The 21,510-nt window shown below is 46.0% G+C and overlaps 2 protein-coding genes across 2 annotated transcripts in view; one reads left to right on the forward strand and one right to left on the reverse strand.

The window, feature by feature from the left end:
* Nucleotides 1–21,510, reverse strand: part of LOC135819215 (uncharacterized) — a gene marked incomplete at its 3' end in the record, with an annotated part of 105,672 nt that overhangs the window by 20,125 nt on the left and 64,037 nt on the right.
* LOC135819210 (uncharacterized) lies at nt 16,104–20,882 on the forward strand. The gene is made up of 2 exons (XM_065332374.1): nt 16,104–18,219; nt 19,606–20,882. The coding sequence occupies exons 1-2, from the start codon at nt 16,160–16,162 to the stop codon at nt 19,835–19,837; spliced, it is 2,292 nt and encodes a 763-aa protein (XP_065188446.1). The 5' UTR covers nt 16,104–16,159; the 3' UTR covers nt 19,838–20,882.

The following is a 21,510-nucleotide window of genomic DNA, read 5'->3' on the forward strand; positions in this document are numbered from 1 at the left end:
CCGCCAGTAGCTCTCCTCCAGTCCTTCAAGGAAAAGTGCAACAAGTGTCTGCTGCACCTGAACTGGCAAACAGTCACTGACGCCCTATGAAACGGTTTAGACCAGCGCCTCACTAGCACCCCCCCCCCCTCCCCCTTGCCACAATGTGATGTTATCTTTCACTCTGCTTCTCTCACGACCATCTACCCATTGTCCTCGTTCCTCTCTATTATTCATTTCCCCTCTTCCTCCCCTCCTCATGGTTTTACTGCATTGTGGCGCGCTTTGTCTGCGTAGACGCCGAGACCTTTAGGGTCGACAGAGCAGCCTGGCCCTGCCACCACTTCTTGCACATATTCGGGAATATAGTGGACTTTCGTATAAAAAAAACTAAAAAAAGTCCACTCAGCAGGTGACTTGCCTGTCCCGAGGCACTGATTTAGGCCTTCATCTACGTATACATGTACATGTACATGTACATGTACATGTATACGTAGATGTACATGTACATGTACGTATACATGTACATGTACATGTACATGTATACGTAGATGTACATGAACATGTACATGTACATGTACATGTATACATGTACATGTACATGTATACGTAGATGTACATGTACATGTACATGGGTTGTGGCTTGCGGAAGTGAAGGTTTTGCCAGGGCGCACGGCTCCTCCTCCGTACTTGGACCAGGCGGCCCCTCCTCCAGCTCAATTGAATTCTACATTTAATCGACGGTGGAGCAGAGAGGAAGGCAGTGACCAATATGCCACGTCCTCCAAGTTCTTAGACAGCACAAAATACATGTCCACAATACTCAATACGTACATGTAAGTGGGTATGCCAGTTGTCTGATGATTGCCTTAGCATTTAGCTACGTGCATGAAACGCAGCGTTACAACGTATGCATATATACATGTATAATTGGTGGAACCATTCTTTTTGACCTTTGTGCAATACTCAATACATGTTTACATGTATTGAGTATTGACACAATACATTGCACACGGATCTTCTTTGCAGATTGAAGTGCCAGTGCCCATGCCAAATGGGTGGATGATGGGGTAATGAGGTGTGGGGATAATTATTGATTATTGTGCTGCTACTGGGCATGTTTCTTGATCTGAAAACTAATGAGATACACACACGTTATGGTTTACCCTGTGTAAATCCAATTCAGGAGTGTCGGTGAGACATGCCGTTTCAGGCCATCAAGTAATTACTTGATTAAGATAGGGATTGCTCCAGTAGCAACGGGTGGTGGGGTGCTGAATTTCTCTAGCCACGCTGCAGTAATTCGGGTGCAGTCCAGGAGAAGAGAAAGAGGCAAGCAGCAGCAGCAGCTCCAGGGTAGGCTCCGGCGGATTATGCTCGCGAAATCATGGAATTATGCTTTCATGGATTCTCGCATTATGCTCGCAAAATCCTCATATTATGCTTTGGCACGTGGGGATACATATTGACTTTGTTGCACTTATGGAGCCTCAAACTTCGGGAAATTGTGCCTTTTCATACTTGCAAGTGGCCATAGTACAACAAAATACATGAATATCCCCATACCAAGATGACCATGCAAGCTAGAGGTCAACATGGAAAGGAGAAAACATGACTTCTTCTAATCATTACTGTAAATATACAAAATTTCGGCGCTGCAAAATTTCGGCACTTCACGATTTTTGACATTTCGGCGGCGATTTATTTTCGTCGTGGGGTAGAGGGCATGGTATAGTGCGAGAGATGCTGTGAAAAATTTCATCGGCGTTTTAATTTAGGCGTTTTGGGTCGGTGCCGAATATAGCCGAAATTAAATAGCTGCCGAAAAAATAGCTGCCGAAAATTTGTATATTTACAGTAGTTGATTTCTTTTGTAATTTTCATTGCCAAATTATTTTGAGTTACCTTTGAAAATTGTCATGTTCAACTGTCTTCGTAATCGTCATACTCGTCCAACCGATGTCACCCTCACCCTGGGAATAATCAGCTCATCTCTCCCGTAGCTCCTACTCTCCTTCCACCATGACCAAACATCAACTATACCTCATTTATTTAATTATTAGAGCAATAACCATAGCTTGCACAGTCGAAGGTCTCCTCCAGCCGCTTCTTTGCACACCTTTGCGGAAAAGTTGCGAAGTAGTTGTTTGTGAAAATGAAGAAAGTTGCGATTTCTTCCAAAACAACGGAAAGTTGCGAAAAAAAGTGGTGAGCATCTTTGGAAAAGGGCTACTCCGAACCCTTTACCATGCAGACCACCCGCACTGATCAGGTGCATTGCACACAATTGTGAAGCTTACATACTAGAATTGGGGTACAATCATGTAGTTATGCTCCTACCTCCAAAAGGATGCCAAACTATGCTCCAAATTTTCAACCACCAAATTATGCCAATAATCCGCCGGTGCCTACTCCAGGAGCACGTTCAATTAAATAATTAAACTGGTGCTTGCGGTGAAGGCACACCCAAGCCCAACTTGTCAGGTGTGGCCAACAGAATGATTTCCCTCAGAAGACTAAAATCCATAGCAGCGCCCTTCTCGTGTTTTTACTAGACTGATCACATTTTACATTGTGCAGTCAGACCTCGCTTAACCGTACACATCTGTTTGCCACAAAACAATATCCGGATAGGCGAGGGAACAGGATAATCGAACACACAGACATACTGTGTGACATTGTACATGTAACTATTGTAAGTTATGCATGACATACATGTACAGGTATGCATGACATACCTGTACATGTATGCTGTAAATCGGTTACCAGAGATTTTCTTCCGGATGGCGAGGGATCCGGATAGAAGTGGACTGGATAAGCGAGGTCTGACTGTACATGATACAATGTGTACTGTACACTGTTGTGTCTGACACATTCACACGCCCAGGGCTACAGTTTGTCAGTTTGTGAGTCGTACATACATGTACAATGCACCTTTAAAATTTAATATGATCGATGGCCAACCACTCACTCAACATTCCGTGACTTGGCATCTTCAAAGAGTACACCAGGTATCCGGGTGCGTGAGTGTATGAGTAATTTGTAGTGATGTAAGGAATATTCGAATTATTCGAATATTCTAGAATACTAACACCAGAAAGAATATTCGAATGCAGGCGGCACTATTCGATATTCGAAAATTCGAAAAATCGGCACTTTTGGTTTTGTTATTTAGCTCCAAACTTGATCCCCTGAACAGTATTGAGGATGACAGTATCGAAATTATTTTCTGAGAACTGTGAAGCTTGTTCTTGGGTAAAATCCGCTCTGTAACCAGTGGGAATGTGATCTGTATGCAACATGAATGTTGGGTCTGATGGAGTGAAGTGATCGACTCACATCACAAGAATAATAGAATATTCGTTCGTTTGGCAAAGCAATAATTTTATTCGAGAGAATATTCGTTGAAGAAAACACCATTCGTTACTAATTTGCCAAGTCTAGGAAACCAAAACCACCAGTCCCAGGGCGCACCCAGTGTTCCAGGCTGGCATGGAACTCGGAGTTGCGGGTAAACTAGCCTGGCTCTGCTGCTGTGTGATGGTGGAAATAAACTGTACCATCACAGTAGGTTTTGGACATGAGCCAGCCAATGTTGGTGTTGCGGCGGTAGGAGCAATACCAAACACTGGTCGTCAGACTAATCCCCTCAACCCAGCCATTAGGCACCCAGGCGCGTACGCAGGGTCACCTCTAGGGGGGTTTCCAACCGAATCCCAAACAACGAGTAACAAAGTGGGTGTAAGTGTGTTAGTTTTAACCCTTCCTAAAGAGCCCTAGGAAATTTTCAAAATTATGCATTTTTTCGTGTTGTTTGGATCATAACTTCAGTTCTACTCACTCAATCTTCATTATCTTGGGCTTCCTGGAAGTGGAAAGGTATCAGGGAGAGAATGAGGTCGACCCTGATAGCCAGGACACAGTACAGTCATGTACATATCCAGCCCTATAGGCTATAGCGGTAGAGTGCAGCGACGGTGCGAAAAATGCCCCAAACAGGCCCAAACGCGTCCTGCTCCAGCGATTTCGTTTTTCTTGATCGCAGAGTTTCGAATTTTTCCTGTGTACTCTTGAAAATATCACAAGGGAAGCCCCTGCAAATTTGAGCAAATCAGCGCGACGAAAATCTCAAATTCTCGATACTCAAGTCGCACTGCGCGCTTTTGAAATTGCCGAGATCGCGGCTCATTTATTTACGAATGATTTATCACACGATACATTGCTCGCAGCGCTTCACAAATTATTTCAACCGACAGCTGAGAGTTTTCTATTCGACCTGGATATTTGGATCGTTGGATTTGAGCGAGATTTGACTGAGTTACGATCTTTTGAAGTTTTGCATTCTTGCCAGATCGATCATCATGATCATGCGCCCTACCAATAAATGCCCAAAAACGTTGCTCGTTTGGAACATTTGGGGGGGGGGGGGGGGTTCCGGGCAACGGGAACCCCCCCCCCCCCTGCGTACGCGCCTGGGCACCGCATCTACAGCGATGTTATTTTGAGGTGAGGTGAGTTCCCTCCGGAAGGAAGACTAAAATGCATAGTAAAGAAAAGGACCAAGGAAGTACAAGATACGCTATAATGTCCACTAACACCACCAGTTACTTTTAACAATTAGCTCATGCTCATGCATGGCTCTCTATGCGAGTCTATCCTTGCACACTAAAATATAAGAAGAAAAGAGGACCAAAGAGCTACAAGTCACGCTATAATATCCACAAACACCACCCACTCACCCGGGTCTAACAACAATAATTATAATAATTATTACTTGGTCCGCATCAGCAATCTTGTCGCTTGTCTTTCAGCTTTGTTTTTGTGTGGCCAATGCTCACCTGGCAGCCCATTTCATCCCAATTTTGGTTAGTAAGTCGGTTTATTAGTATCTGAAAGGTCTATCTAGATTTCGAGTGGATTTTGAGCGCGATGGGTGGGTGATTCTGATTGATACAGCGCCGCATCAAAATAGTTTATCTTGTCACATTGCGCAGGCAAGAGCAGCGTGACGCACAAGAAAGTAATCGGCTACTCGGAATCTGTTCTATTTTGCAAAATGGCCCAGATCGCTCACCTCAGGGATCGCTCGCCAAGCTGAGATCACAGATCCCTCACCTCCAGCTCAAGGCTCGGAGTATCCAGCGCATCATGGAGATTTGAAAGTACGAGTTCTGTATGCGTCGTCATCATTCAAAAATAAAATCTTGCAAAGAACGGCGGCTGATTTGAACCACACAGGCAGTCATGCTGCCCACGCGAAGTTCTATAGAGAAGGCAACCGTCACGATCGACTTCCCTTTAGAAAATAGCCAGGCAGCGGAGAGGAAGAGAGATGAGCTTGCGAAAGCGAGAGAGTTGATCTCGAGCAAAAATATTTGTCACCAGCTCCTAGCGCAGAATAACAGCCCAATGTTCAGCTCTTGTGACCAGTTGACTGCATATTAGACCTCACGAATCGACATCGACAACTCGCGAAAAACGACACTTTTCTCATTCAACATCAGAGGTCGTTATTATCAAGGTTGACCGCATTCAAATCCTTGCATTGCCTTGTGTTTCTGTCATCAAGAGGATGCATATCTCCCAGGAGTGTGTGCAATTGCACACACTCCTCAGACCTCAGACCTGCCCATCGCGGAAGCGATGATAGCGAACAGCTATGTTAGACATAGCAACTTGTGCTGGGATTACACCATTCAACAGCTTGCAAGGCTGATGAATTGACCGCCACTATTTTTAGCCTGGTATCCACCACACAGCTGATTGAAGTGACTTTTTTCTGGCCAGTGAATCCCTATTTTTCATTTTTCCATTTTTTTCTACACACACACACCACACCACATACTCCGGCATACACTGGCTGTTGGTAACCACCCAGGAGAATGAAAGAAAAGTCAGGAAGAGTCAGAGAAAGAGAATAATGATGTGTGCGACCATAATCGTCGGGAATTGAACCCGCAACCTCTCGATTGGAAATCGACTGCACATACCACTGCACCATATGGGACACACCATACACACACACACACACACACACACACACACACACACACAACCTCTATTTAGTGGCGTGACAACGGCAAGATTTCACGGTCCGGAGATAGGCTTCAATAGGTCACGGCTTGCCGCAATCAGTGCAGCGTGACCAGCAGTGAGGTGAACCCAAAGCTGGGTTGCACACAATCCTGTGTCTATGATGCACAGTGTGAAACATTTAATTACGACTATGGATGGGTCTTTCACTTGATGTGAAGTTCTGAAATCACAGACACAGAGCTACATCGGCTCCACGTACACTCTTGGTGCTCATAGTCTCTTGCAGGCACATTCTACAGGACCTGATTATTGTCTTGAACGCTATTGGCAATGAACATTCGTGAGTTGACACCGCTTAATCATACTAAAACCTCTTTCCGACAATATAGGCTCTCTGCACAGAAACAGAAGCCTTGGAACTTCATGCGACGTACTTTGCGGAGCACAACCTTTCCAGCAACCACTGTTGCATCAGGTGCATGAACTGTGACCCGGACTGCAAAGCTGCAAGCCTGACCCAGTTCACATTACGTCGATGCATGATCGGGGTACGTGTGTCTGAGACCTACACACTTGAAAGAAGGAATCAAAGCGTTTCTGCTGCTGCTGCTGCTGCTGCTGTGTGTGTACTAGGGTCTGCACCTACATTGAGCGCTCTCATGAGCAACCATAACTCTTCTCGGTGAGCGGGCTTACATGTACATGTACAGTACAACTGCCCAGATCCGGAGACATCCCTAATTCGGGCATGCCCATCTACCAGGCACCTTTCTGGCCCATTTTAGAGGCACACAATTGGCAAGTTCAACGACAAAACGGCCCCAAAAACTATTGATTGTCATTACAAATGCTTACTCGCATTCAGTAAGTATGTATGTCTTGAGTTACAGGCAATTCCTAGTTACGGGCGGTGCTCGGTCCCAACCTGCAACCCGGAATAGGGCAGTGCTCGGTCCCAACCTGCCCGGAATAGGGGAGTGCTCGGTCCCAACCTGCAACCCGGAATAGGGCAGTGCTCGGTCCCAACCTGCCCGGAATAGGGGAGTGCTCGGTCCCAACCTGCAACCCGGAATAGGGCAGTGCTCGGTCCCAACCTGCCCGGAATAGGGGAGTGCTCGGTCCCAACCTGCAACCCGGAATAGGGCAGTGCTCGGTCCCAACCTGCCCGGAATAGGGGAGTGCTCGGTCCCAACCTGCAACCCGGAATAGGGCAGTGCTCGGTCCCAACCTGCCCGGAATAGGGGAGTGCTCGGTCCCAACCTGCAACCCGGAATAGGGCAGTGCTCGGTCCCAACCTGCCCGGAATAGGGGAGTGCTCGGTCCCAACCTGCAACCCGGAACAGGGAACTTTTACTCTACATCTACGTGGTCTACTCGCATACATACATGCACATGCACACACAGCATGTACCACAGTGCTGCTCAACGAATCCTGTCACAGCGTCACTCAAGTACGCGCCGGGCGTTGCGCAGCCCTAGACCGGCGAACACTGCGCTGCGGAATGATGCAAGGCGCGAACTTGAGTGACGCGACTGGATTCGTTGAGCAGCGCTGTGCATACGAGTGCACCCATACACACGCAGAAAGCTCAACTCAGGCCAGTGAAATTCGATCTCATGGACACAGACTGGCAGCACGTCCAAGAGCTCAAAAGAGTGTTGGAGACCGCTACAGTGTCTGCTCTAGGATTGTAGGACAACCGGGTACACGTGTACCTGGCGCAACCATTTCAACCGGGCTTTTACTTTTACGTTTACTTTATACCAGGCGTGGGCCATCCCCTGTACACAGGTGCCACCATTTTTCTTTGTCTCAATAAAATATAAATCTTTGGTTTGTGCTTAATTAAAAAAATGTCAACCGGGTCGGAGCCGGGTACACATGTACCTGGCGCTGTCTCACCAGCCGAGTCACATGCTTTAACTGGTTGGTTGGTTTGTTTTAATTCGGACAATAAACGGGAACTAGGCCCAATGATAATATTATAAAGGCGAATGGACAAGCCGCACTTAGAAAAGAGTGGACAGGAACTAGAAAATTAAGAAAGAAGAAGAAGTATCTGACACATACAAGCCATGTAGTCAGTCCTTTCAAAGTTCGAAAGTGTAAAGTACCAACCGGGTCACAGGTGACCCGGAACTATATTTTCAACCGGGTCCAAGCGCCGCCCAACCGGGTGGATTACCCGGCTCACCCGGCGCTGGAGCAGACACTGTGCTAGAGCCCTGTAGCCCAGCCAGTATTCAAATCGCAATGTCCAGTTTTATTGATCAGCAATTTACCTCACTCATGAATACAGACAAAGAGTATGGGTAAAACATGCCATGTTCTCGGCTGCGTTGGTAGAATTTCAGGTGAGTGGAAGTCTGGGATTCCAAACTAAGTATAGTAGTATAGTATAGTATGTATTCATATTTCTCTAGGGCAGTCCCCACAGACCTATGGTCTCCTTACGGGGTACCCTAGCCAATCTAGGATTGCGATACGAAATTGACTTGGTGAAGCAGCAAGGCGGACCGATGCCGGAACTGAGTTCTAGCGGTCAGCAGCCAAGTATCCAGTTTGGGTTTGGTTTCATCTTGCACGACTGAAATAGACTGGTGGAGTTTGTTGGGTACAGTCGAGGATCAGTGACAGATGCTTGCTTGACTAGCGACGTACTAAAAAGGGAACTTACTAAAGGCTAAGGAAAGCACACGGGTGTCTGCTTGCAGCCTTGCACCAGTTGGATGGCCACGTCGACAAGCAGTGCGTGTCCAAAGAACGACCAGTGAACACCCAGGACAAAGAGAGCACACTGGAGTCCGTGCTGACTAAACCCCATGCCGGCAGCCAGCCAACTGTTTGTGTTCAACTGCAGTGGACATCTACGTCTTTTAGTCACTGGATCTACGCTTTCAGGCAGCATCGATGTACTAATATTACCGGATACCAGCTATGTGACACAAGTACAAGTACTAAGAGATCAGTAATTGCTAGTTGGCTTCGGCCCTACTTGTGTAAGACTGAAGGAGTCGATGGTACAAATGTCCTATTTTAGGCATTAGTACGGATGCCCCCGTGTCTAGCAGCATAGCTGTCCGAGACAGTTACATATTGTATCGATAAACTCAGACGTAACGTGACACTCGAAGCAGCACTAGCAAGCTACGAAAAATGTATACTAAGTACTTCACTTACCCTTCTTGATCTCTCCTGCCGATGGCCGCCGTTCCTCCCCCTCTGTAGTTGTCCGTACTGAAAGGTTGTCGCGGAGCATTCCCGATATTCTGACCAAATAATTCAGTGACTTCTCCAGAGCTGGTGGCATTGAAAATCGAGCTACTAAGCGAGGGCGCTTCAACAAACGAATATAGCAAGCACTTCGTAAAGACTACACTCGTATGAATGCAGGGAGTTATCATGGTTTTCATTGGAGTGAGACGACGACGTCCAGTTGTCGTTCGGGGCTAGCAGGAAATAATTTAGTTGGATTATGCAACACGTCCAGCCTTGTCAACTACACGTCCGCGACCTTTGAACCCGAGATTTGAAAGGGTACGCGTTCCAGCATAGTGCACTGTAGATCTAGTACTAGCTGCTATTGTCGTAGTAGAAAACAAGTACAAATTCAATTTTTTCGGGGTAACGACCTCTTTTACGAGCAAAATGAAGTCTATGGTTGTGAAAAAAGTACAAATAATTTTAAGGGGAAGTGCATCGATTTTTCGAGTATGGTCCAGAAGAAAGACAATTATTATTTGATATCGGTTCGAATGGCATATCTCTCTCTTCCATACGATAAGCCAAACTTGCCAAATCGCCAATTGTATACTCACGTTGCCATAGCGACCAGCGCAGTGATGACGTACGAAAGGCTTAGCTCCACCACAGAGAAGGTCGATCACTGCAGAATTTGGTCATTTTCAATTGGTTTATTGTATTCACGAAGTGAAAGAAGGGCTGTGTTCAATGCTGTAAGTGCAGTGAACTGTTTGTTAGTAGTCCTCTCGGTTGTGTACTGGGAGAAAGCTGGAGCGCGGAGACACCAGCAGACAAGCGAAAATAGTGACGAACAAAATGCTGAAATCTTGGTTGGGACAAATCAGACGTTCAGCATTTCCCCCAACCAAGGACCATGCCGTTTGCTCTTTCCACTTCCTGAAGATGAATGTGATGCTTCCTGGCGACTCTCCTATCTCTCGTAACATCTTCTGAAGCCAGGTGAGACGACGGGTGGTGGAGATTGACGAATGAAATAATGTCGTAGGTTTGAAAGTTTGCTGAAAATGTCTCAGGAGAGACGGCGAATTCCAAGCATCTTGTCCTGGAGGAAACCATTTCCAAGGCACAGTCAGCCTAGGGAAATGCATGAGAAGGGCGACAAATAGTTCACGGCACTAACAGCATTGAACACAGCACTTCTTTCACATCGTGAATACAATAAGACAATTGAAAATGACCAATTTATGCAGTGATCGACCTTCTCTGTGGAGGAGCTAAGCCTTTCGTACGTCATCACTCCTCTGGTCGCTATGGCAACATGAGCATACAATTGGCGATTTGGCAAGTTTGGCTTATCGTATGGAAGCGAGAGATATGCCATTCGAGCCGATATCAAATTGTCTTTCTTCTGGACCCTACTTGAAAAATCGATGCACTTCCCCTTTAATTCAATGGTTACGTAGTACTACTACTACAAGGACGGTATGAGCAAGAGTACATAACCCCCCAGAGTGTGCAACGCCTGATCCAGCTCTGTGTAGGGTCTTGGTCGAGCGGAATCGGATCTTTGCGTCATAATACCGTATACACCTGAGGGGAACCCGGGGAGTCGCGGGTACTCTTGGATCAAAAACAATGGTGCCCTGCCTCGAGACCGGCCTTGCGCTGGTGTGAAGTGTACGCATGACATCAGAAGATCCGATTCCGCTCGACCAAGACCCTACACAGAGCTGGATCAGGCGTTGCACACTCTGGGGGGTTATGTACTCTTGGTATGAGTCATTAGCCTGATTAGGCCATTTAGCCTTTTTAGGGCCAAGGGACAGGGTAGATCTACATACATGTACACTGTGGTTTACAGTAGGTCTACTTCATGTACATGATGTACATGTACACCGAAGGATGCAACCAGTGTGCTGACAGTGCTCAACACCGCGGGGGTAGAGCGTAATACAGAACAACAAGGACAATCAACGCTTGTTTGCTGCTACTTCAATTAGTCTCATGCTCTGGCAATCATCAGGCAACATGAGGATGGGGTATATATTTAATTATTATTTTAGCTTTATACATGTATATACTGGGATCTCTGGGCCATAAAACATGTTCTATGTTGTGACTGAAGAGCCGACAGGAAATCGTGCCGACCGCAGTTCTGTTACAGTTACTCTGAATACGAATTCGAATTCGTTTTACCTGCAGAAAAGGTGGGTGGGTGGGTGGGTGGGTGCGAGCTGAAAATTATAAAACCTTTCGTTTTGTAAAAACAATCGGCAACCCCGGACGGCCCCCGGTTACTGCATTAAAAAAAGTCTCAGAGGTTCTAGGCCAGTGGAGTGGATCACTTGGATGTTATTGTTGTTGTTGTTGTTGTTGTTGTTGTTGTTGTTTTTGTTGTTGTTGTTTCAAATCTTTATTCTCACGATAGCCAGTGGCCAATAAGAGATTGTTGTTGTTGTTGTTGTTGTTGTTGCTGTTGCTGTTGCTGTTGCTGTTGCTGTTGCTGTTGCTGTTGCTGTTGCTGTTGCTGTTGCTTTTGCTGTTGTTTTTATTTTACTTCATCAGATTTACACTAGGCAAGGATGCCTTCTCACCGGCCGGGGCCAGTTCCTAGAAATGATGAAGAGATGTGTTCACGTAGCTATACATTATACTCGGATGGTGAGCCAATAATAAATGTAGAAAGGAAAAGGATATAATGGATACGAATTAAGAATAACTCTAGCTAGATGTCAGGACGTCGAATGTCTCAGTACTCTGCCAGTTTTGTACTCTGTCAGTTTTGTACTCTGTCAGTTTTGTGCCTAGTTGTTGCACTTTCTGACTGTATAATAGTATCTAGTTACAGTGATGGAGAGTTACTCATAAAACTCGTATCCATATGTCCTTTTCGTTTACATTATAATACATGAAACAGGCAGAGCCATTCTGCTTGTCAATGAGTTGGCACGCCACCAGTATAGAGTGTGTTCGGCGATAACGCAGGCTCAGGGAAAGGACGAATTCACATACATCACACATCATGTACATGTATTGCACATGTACATGTATAATACAAAGTCATGTGTGGTGTCAGTCGACTGATATTCGTGTTTTGCAATCCATCATTGCACTAGTACCAAACTTCTACATGATTATTGTCTGTTCACAGTGAAGGACAAAACTAGGAAACTTTTCTTAGAACTTTAGTCATGCCTTTCAACTGTTTAAAAAACCATTGATGACGTATTGTCTGCACTGGTGCCCGCAAGCTATGCTGCTAAACTGTTGCAAAAAGTGATTAACACAACGAGGGCAGAGCCAACAGACATGTTAGCTATGGAACGGAGCTAAACTACATATTGTGTAAGCTGTTACTCGCAGTTTCAAACTTTCATGGCTATCCACCAATCCTCAGATATCAAGTTGAAGCCCATTTAGATACATGTAACGTACATGTAATTTCAAATTTGGACTTCATGGAGAATTTCTAAGTATTGGGAAATTAGAAGCCACATGCCTCGTACTGCTCTTTTCGTATCTGGCTTGCAAGTGTTGAGTTTCGGAGAGAAAAGAGCAGTACGACTCTACGAGACATGGGGCCTCTAATTTCCTAAAGTACATGTAAGCAAATTCGCGTGTCCGTTCCCGAAAGGAACTCACGACGGCTGCTAACACCCGGTAAACATATTCTGTTCTCGAGGTTCGTGGTTTCTCGTATAAAAAAATGGCAACACATGCAGCGCCTAACGGTAGGGGTGAGTGGAAAAGTCTCACAACCACTGGCACAAGTAGGCAGACTAAAACACTCAAAGTCCGAGTTACAGCTTACTGGTATAGTGTTCCAGTGAATGTCAACAAAAACGGAATCTGAGCACGAAATGGGGAGGGGGCGGGGAGCGGCTGCGACCCGATGCGGCCAACACACCGGAAAACACAGTGATAGAATAGCCGCCTGCTTTCCTACCACTACAACTCTGCACTTTCCCCACCGGAAGTAGTGCATGGAATAATAACATTCACACGTTTGAGGGAAAGTTGGACAAGCGAAAAGTCTGAAGAAAAAATTGACCGTCCCCACCATGGCTCAAACCAGGACCTTCGCTCATGCCAGTCATGGCCACCGCCCAGCCATGCTCTACCACTAAGCGATGGTGTAGTCGTACTCCAAGCAGTGACCACGCGCTCAGCACCTTCTTCACACATCGAAACGTAATACTAATTTTTATGATAATTAAAAAAGAAGAAATCACATGGAAACGAGTTATGAACCAACTACTGTAAGTACCAAATTTTCGTTCACGAAATCTTCCGTGAGATCACTCGACCAGCAGGCTTGTTACGTACTAAATTTCGTTTTTGGTCGAGGTCTGTCACACCGAACGTTCAGAAAGAAACCTATAGTTTGGTACAAACTTTAGTTATTTCGTGCCCCTAACGAATATAGGGAAAGTTAATTTCAAACGAAAATTTGTACTTATACAGTATCCACGACTGTAAGAAGATAAAAAGCAGTCAGAAAGTGCGATAACATTAACAGGGCACAAAACTGACAGGCTACTGAGACATTTAACGACCTGAGACCTGGTTATCGCACTTTCTGACTGCTTTTTATCTTGTTACAGTCGTGGATAGTTGCTTTACATGTATAACTCGTTTCCATGTGATTTCATCTATTTTATTCATATTTACTGGCTCAATATCCGAGCTAAATATTATGATAATCTTCATTCCAGGATAACCCAAAGGCTAACTAACGCCTATCGAGGATATACATAGTGTACATGTACATGTACAATGTACATGTACATGTACATGCATGATTGTATAACCCGATTGCACTCAATCTCCATAACCCGAATATACATACAATCGTCATGTACATGTGCATGCTATCTGTAGATTGAGTGTACATGTACATGTACATTGCAAAGGCCAGTGACGATGCACTTTTAATGTGCACATGGGTTTGATTAATAGGCGGAGTTTTTGTGAAGGAAGGAAGTCAGATAAGCAGGTCGATTTGTCGCACGTCTGCAATCGGTCTGCGCCTTGGATTCCTAGGACATGAGTCCCGTGGGGTAAGCTCGCATGTATTTCAACTAGTTACTCCCGTATTTTACAGATCTTGAAAATGTCTGAAGATCAGGATTGGAAACCATATTAGCAGACTGTGGAGACGAGGCAAGGCTCAGAATAATTATTATTGATATTGCCGCCAGACGCACTTTGGCGGCATCAGTCTTTTCCTTTACCATTAGCTACATTGTATTCTTCACTAGTTGGACTGTAAGTGACGAGAGGCTGTTTCCACCTTTGTCAGCGTTTCGTCCCCAGAATTCCACACCACGTGCATTCTGAAGACCTGATGTGGTGGGATTAGACATGGAGCTGACGTGCCGCACAGATAGGTGCGTGATGAAACAAATAACTCTCCTGACCCTCATCTGTCTTATCAAATCGATCTCTGCTCCAAACCCTGCCACTGCACTAGATGGACGGGAGCAAGGAGATAGCAGCCCTATACTAACCCAGTACGTTTATGAATACCCTAAACGTAGTACGTATGATGATTATGATCGCCTTAGCTTTCGTCCGACTCCTTCCACAACTCTTTTCCTGAAGCCAGAACAATCTCGCCTTACTGAGCAAATCGTCAGTCTAAGCTTTCGCTGGATGAAGGGCAAACCCGGATACAGAGTGGACCACCTAATGGCAATGGATACTGAAGCGGTAGTAATCTCGTGGAGACATATTGCCACGCTGACGTATCCCGGGTTAAGCGTGGAGTGTAGGACCCCCCATGGCTTCACACCTTCTTTGGCCACTTCCCCATCCAGGCAGGATTTGATCATGTACGGTTTCGGGCCGTTGGACGAGTGCAACGTAATGTACGTTTGGCGAGACATGACGCTACGAAAGGTGGTGTCACGTGAAGCACGTACTAGTAGTAGTGCTAGCCACAGATACCTACAGTCGATAGTGACACTTGCTGACACAGATGACGATCAAAAAAGCTATTGGATTTTAGCTTACGGAGAGCTTCTTTGCCAAAACAAGATAACCGAACAGATGTGGAGAAATTATTACGACTTGGGAAAATCTTGCACTGTGGTATCACGTCTTCGACGGGTGCATATTCACACCACGAAGGAAGGTATTATAACATTAGGAACCTGGGAAATTGTGGCTGAATCCCAGTCCCCCGTGCGACCTGGTCCAAATCTTCTCCCGTCTCTGGTTGTGTGGAACAACACGCTGATTCTTCACGGCGGCTTAACGAATTACAACAATGATGGCCAAATGGATAGAAGGAATCGGCAGCGTTTCTGTACGCTCTGGATGTTCGATCTGCACACGCGCAGATGGACGCGTCACCAGAATGTCATTAATGTCTGCCTTCTGAAGAGTATGCTGCCGTCAGTTGCAGGCTCAATGATTCACTATCCTCGAGCAGTACTGTTTGGAAACCAGTCGCAGATTTTAATCCACTTCTTGCAGGGCTCGTACCTCTGCAATCTAAGCAGTTCTTCAAGTGATACTCCCCAATGCCGACTGGCTGTGTCACATAAGGATAGGACAGTGCCTCCGCTTCACTTCTACGCCGTCAGCGCAGCTTCGGGTGCCTTGTACGGGATAGGAAAGCAAGTGTTTAGCTTGACAATTAAGACGTCCACGGACATTTCTTTTAACGGCTTGCTTTCAGTAGTGGGACATGAATTTCAGGAGAAGAATATTTACAAATGGCCCTCGCTGAACCGTATATTTCCCGGACAACCTGGGTGCCTGACACCCACACCAATTGTTCACGGTCGAGGTAGTCAGGAGCGAGTGATGTTTCTCCCAACATCGAACTGTGACCTTGTTACCGAATGGTCGCATCCAACGTTAGACGGACGGCGTTATGTCAGTACACCCGTTGTGTGGACTCTGACGGTGCAGACCGAGGAGTATGAGATCATGGACCTGGGAAACTGCCAAGGTAGGGTGCTCAGTGGCGCTACAACAACGAAGCTGTCAAATCGGACCGCCATTCTGATCGGATATGGCTACAAAACTATTGTCGCTTGGTGCATAGGAATTGATCATAATACATGCGATGAATTTGTGGACAAGGGGAAGGCAGGATCTCCGTCGATGCGGAGTGACTACATTGCGGTTCGTCTTGATGACAGACGTCTTCTTGTTTACGGTGGAAAAGAACATATCACATCTCACGATCTATCCGAAGTCTGGATATTGCATCTGACACGCGATGACCGCTGCGAAGGAGTATGGAAGAAAGTACAGCCGCACAGTATTCTCGGTGGTCCTCTGGCAAAGCGTTATGGTCATGCGGCAATGACACATGCAGATTTGCACTACGTGTTCGGCGGTCACGTTAGTCCCAACGTTTGCAGCGAATCTCTCACAGTTCTCAGGGTGGTGATGCGCAACGGCACAGAAACCCTGCGAGTACGGCGTATCCCGCTAACGCCATGCGTCCTGACCAGACGCTACGCCAGCCTAACACGGTACAACCAGAATGGATTGTTAGTATTCGGAGGGGATAAGGCTACACTGTCCCAACTCATTCTGTTGAACTTCAGCTCTATGCATACAGTGGCAAAACTATTACCACTTTTCGCTCATAGCCACAAACGTGGTCGTCACGTGGTAAGAGGAGAAAAACTCTATTTGTTCGGTGGTGTGGATGGATCGCCCACCAGCAGGACGGGATCAAGGTATATGACGATAACTGAGAGTCTTTGTCCGAGAGGCTATCAGCTGTTGAACGCAACCTGCCAGCCTTGCCAGAGGGGAGCATTCTCAGATTCGCTGGATGCCGGGTGCAGGCCGTGTCCGAACTTTACGACAAGCGAAGCGGAAGGCTCCGAAGCTTGCATTGCTCCGTCTCCCTGCCGCGGTCAGCTTTGCAGTCAGCATGGTGTGTGTGTGGTAGACGAAAACCGAATACCTGTGTGTCACTGTAACTTCGGCTTCGTGACATACGATAACTGTCGCGTGCCACTAGTCAGCCTATCCATTGCGACGGCAATCCTCCTGTTTGTGTCGGCCATTGCTCTCGCTACCCGAAAGTACCACAACAGAAACCAGCAACTCAAGCTCAAGGAGAGAGAACTGCAGGACAAACACAAGAGTATGCGACTGTATCAGAAGAAGCTAGACCAAATCAACATCGGGGCAAGAATACAGTGGTCATCGCTCAATCGCACCAAGAAACTGGCCAGGGGCTCTTTCTCGCAAGTGTGGCTGGCAGAGTTCAGCGACATGTTGGTAGCTGTGAAAGTACTACCAAAATACACAGGTAGAAACATTTCGCTGACTGATCATTTTATCCAAGAAGCTGAAGTACTCCGTTCAATTCGTCATCCTAATATCGTCATATTCCTGGGAGCCGGCACTGATCACGCAAGTAAACGACCGTTTCTCGTCATGGAGTACTTGCGGCGGGGCTCGCTCTATCACGTCATCCACGACAGAGACAATGTCTTCACACATCACGATCGCTTGAGGTTCGCCCTGGACACGGCCCGCGGGATGGCATATCTGCACGGCTCCAACCCGCCACGTCTGCACAGAGACCTGAAGTCTCCCAACCTGCTAGTCAGCGACAAGTGGGTGGTGAAAATCGGAGACCTGGGCACGTCACGGTTCATGGCGATTCTAGATCCTGACAAGGCTGGCGACCAGACGACCCACAGCTCAGCTACTGCGACCCCAACAACTATCCCCACGGATACACAAGGCGATGAAAATCTGCTCGCTGAGGCAGCCGACCAGATTCCAACTGAACCTACGCGTATGGTGACAAGCAACTCCTTGGATCCCGGAGTGAATACAGAACAAGAGGAAACCAGTTTGACAACTCCTTTGCTCACGGACATCTCTACAAACCATGGTGAGACGTACCAGCGCTATTCTGCATCGGTGATGACCCGTGAAGTGGGTACACTGAGATGGAAATCACCCGAGACTGTGCGGGGAGAGCATTACAACGAGAAAGCCGACGTATACAGGTAGGCCTCTGGTCGACTGAGCTTAATTTATTTACTCCCACCACTACACTCCATTATTCCCTTCAATTGCTGAACAAACGTGGATTTTACCGAAAAAGAAGAAGCAAAAAGTCCCGTAGCGCAACCATAATCATACGGGATAGCCATATTGGTTACAAGTCCAGTCAGCCCTTAATTGCATCTACATTGTATGTTCCGCATACTGGCAATCATATATTATTGGCTCTGGTGTCCACATGCATTGCGTCATGATCACGATCGAAGAAAACTTAAGTCATATGACAAAGATGTGAAGCCACTCTATTATGTCACTTTATCCCAGCACAGTCGCCTTACACTGTACAGTAAATAACGGTCGAGGGAAAATATCTCATACGAATACTCGGAAGTACTTTCACGCTTCAAGTGGGGTTCCGTCAGACGGAGGTGTTCGCATCCGTAGTAACACCACCACCCTCGAGGAAAATGGGTTATTAAGGCGCAGCTGCAGCTCCGTAAGCCATGGGCGCTGAGTAGATCAGACCCACCACGGTGGTCAAAGACCGATACTCCCATTCGCTGTAAGCATGTTTTCCTCGTCTCAGGTTACGTGTTCCCAATAAACCATAACTGTAGGTCGCAGCACAGCTGGAAGAGTTCTTCCCGTTCAAGCAGGACATGAAGCTAGTTTCCCTGTTTGTCAGCAATGGTCCTAAATCATCCCACTATGCCTGCCTGACTGCTTGCCTATCTCACAGCCACTATTCGTAGAATCGATCAGAATGTACTGTCTTGTCTCGTTCATGTTAATTTAAGTGGTCCGATTTTGCACCGTGGTGTTATATAGACCCCGTTGTCCGTCAGTTTGTCTATTTGTTTTTCTGTCAGTCCGGCTGTCTGTCCTTCCGTCTGGTTGTCTGTAAGTATGTTTTCTGTCGGTCTGTTTTTCTGTCTGTCTGTCTGGGTTTGGAAAGAAACTTGATATTCATACGATGACACAACAGCACAGGTTCAGCCAAGAGATTCAAGAACTGCAACGGAGAATAGTTGCACCACACAACAGGAGCAAAACCAGACTGATTGATACTAATATACTCACGTTTCGACGATTGTCTTCTTCAGAATATTAAAAAAAATGATTACTAGTACCTTTCTCAAGGAGACAATCGTCGAAACGCCAAAATAAACCAGTATCAATCGGTGTAGTCTTTCTCCTGTTGTGGGATCCGCCTATTACGCTCAGTCGGCCTATTCTCCTCCTTCTGTGAGTCGGTCTGTCTGTATGTCTGTCCGTCTGTTTGTCTCTATATTTCCCTTTCCATCAAACATTCTCTCACCTTTCTCTCCTCTAACGTTCTCTCTCTTCTCGTGTGATGTTTTGTTCCGGATTTGTCACGTTCTGCACAGCTTTGGAGTGGTGCTGTGGGAGATATTCACTCGCCAAACACCGTATGTCCATCTTAAGGGCGAGGGAGAGGTGGAGGTGGCAATCGCCCGTGGCCACCAGCTGCCACTGCCACCTGGCATGCCATACGACTATCGTCACCTGGTGGAAGCGTGCCTGCGACCCACCGCCACGGAACGACCAAATTTCAGTGAAATCCCCCACGACCTTGAGACCCAGCAAGCTAACGCCTGACGGACATTTGCACAGAGTACACAGAGTACATTGTACGTACACCAGCGCACAGTGTATAAGAAACACAATTACTACTACTTCCGTACATGTATGTTTGTAGATTCTTTGTAGATTCTTTTTAGATTCTTGTTCAACTATCATCGCATATCCTTCTCATCGCTATTCTTGCACTGGACTTGTACTGTATGAAAAGGATTGTCTCTTATTACAGACCCCCCCCCCTCTCTCTCTCTCTCAGCACGAACGTCTCACCCAGATTTACAACACATTCTAAAGTGCGGGCTTCATTCTTGTCCATAACAGTATGAAGTCGTATGTACATGCAAATTACGTTTGTGTCCCCTGGTGTGCTGTATTTCTTGAATTTTCTGAAGCATTCTGCACATCTCCGCTAACGATGATTCACTTTCTTTCTACAAGACAATATGTTCGTAGTTCAAGTCTCCTTGAAAACCTCCCACTTTGAGGTATACAACTTTAAAAATAGATTTATATGTACACTGTATAATAAAGATATGGAAACGCAACAGCTAATGCGAATTGCGCATTGGCCAGAGTTTGGCATTAGTAAAGTTTTTTTTCGTTGCTATCTCGACAGATCAATTGTAATGGCAAAGCTGAATCAAAGTGTTCAGATAGAAAATATCAAATTCATGATCAGAGAACCCTGTAGTGTAAAGCGTCAGTTATGTTGTGTTATGTTCAACCCTCTTTGATGCTGTACATAATTATACAATGTCATGTACATGTACATGTACTGCTGAGGCAACGACCTAAACTACATGATTGTAAATCATTTTAATCGTTTTATTGCACATTGTCTCCACCGTTTCACATTGCATGAACAAAGTATACACACATTTCCATTCAGCTTGTCTTATTGTTTGCGGTTATCAAATCTCTCCTGCTTGGTTACCTTTCCTTCGCCTCTTTTTCTATTCCTTTTCTTTTCTTGCCGTGCTTGGATATCACCCCTCTCTCGCACTTTGTGTGCCAATTGGTCATGTACCACGAGTTGAGTGAAATAAAATAAAATAAAAATCGAACACCCGTGAACAGTGGTTTTCCATGCATTCTCCAAACACGTAATGAGTATGTACATTGTACGTGTAGTAATAGACCATGGTACGGTAACAGGAAATAACCTGGTGAATGTTACCCCGTATAAGCCGTGTTATCATCGTGCCAGAGTTGTTGCAAAGTTGCAAAGTGCAACAGGAGTGCAAGGGTACACTATAGCACCATCATTGGCATAATTACAGCAAAATGTAGCATAATCACTGGCATAATTTGGGCATAATGGAACTTGAGCATAATTCAGCAAATTACCGAGCATAATCCGCCAAGGGCTAGTCCTGCATTCACCACTCAGTGGGCATGCAGGCATATTTTCTTGTTACCTCCTTTTATTCTGGTTTCTATGCTGGGCATGCAGCCACAGTATGTATAACTTACCTTTACGGTATTGCGGTTCAAGAGTTTTCTCAATCTGGATTCTTGATTTAAAAGTATAAAGCACACGATCCTACTGATGATATGGGGTAACCATGGGAACAGCAAAATGGGACAGAAGACGAGGACAAACAGACAAAATGGGTAGGACATGCAAAAGCAAGGTGCAGGGGTGGCGAGTCAAACTAGTCCTACTAATACCTGGGGTCTCGGAGTCAGCA

Source organism: Sycon ciliatum, chromosome 6, assembly GCF_964019385.1.
Source record: "Sycon ciliatum chromosome 6, ocSycCili1.1, whole genome shotgun sequence".
Taxonomy (NCBI): Eukaryota; Metazoa; Porifera; class Calcarea; order Leucosolenida; family Sycettidae; genus Sycon; species Sycon ciliatum.

Excerpts from the sequence above, each read along its gene's own strand:
- LOC135819210 (XM_065332374.1), top strand. The coding sequence starts at position 16,160 with ATGGACCTGGGAAACTGCCAAGGTAGGGTGCTCAGTGGCGCTACAACA. Across the intron at positions 18,220-19,605 it reads GAGAAAGCCGACGTATACAG|CTTTGGAGTGGTGCTGTGGG; the intron begins GTAGGCCTCTGG and ends CGTTCTGCACAG.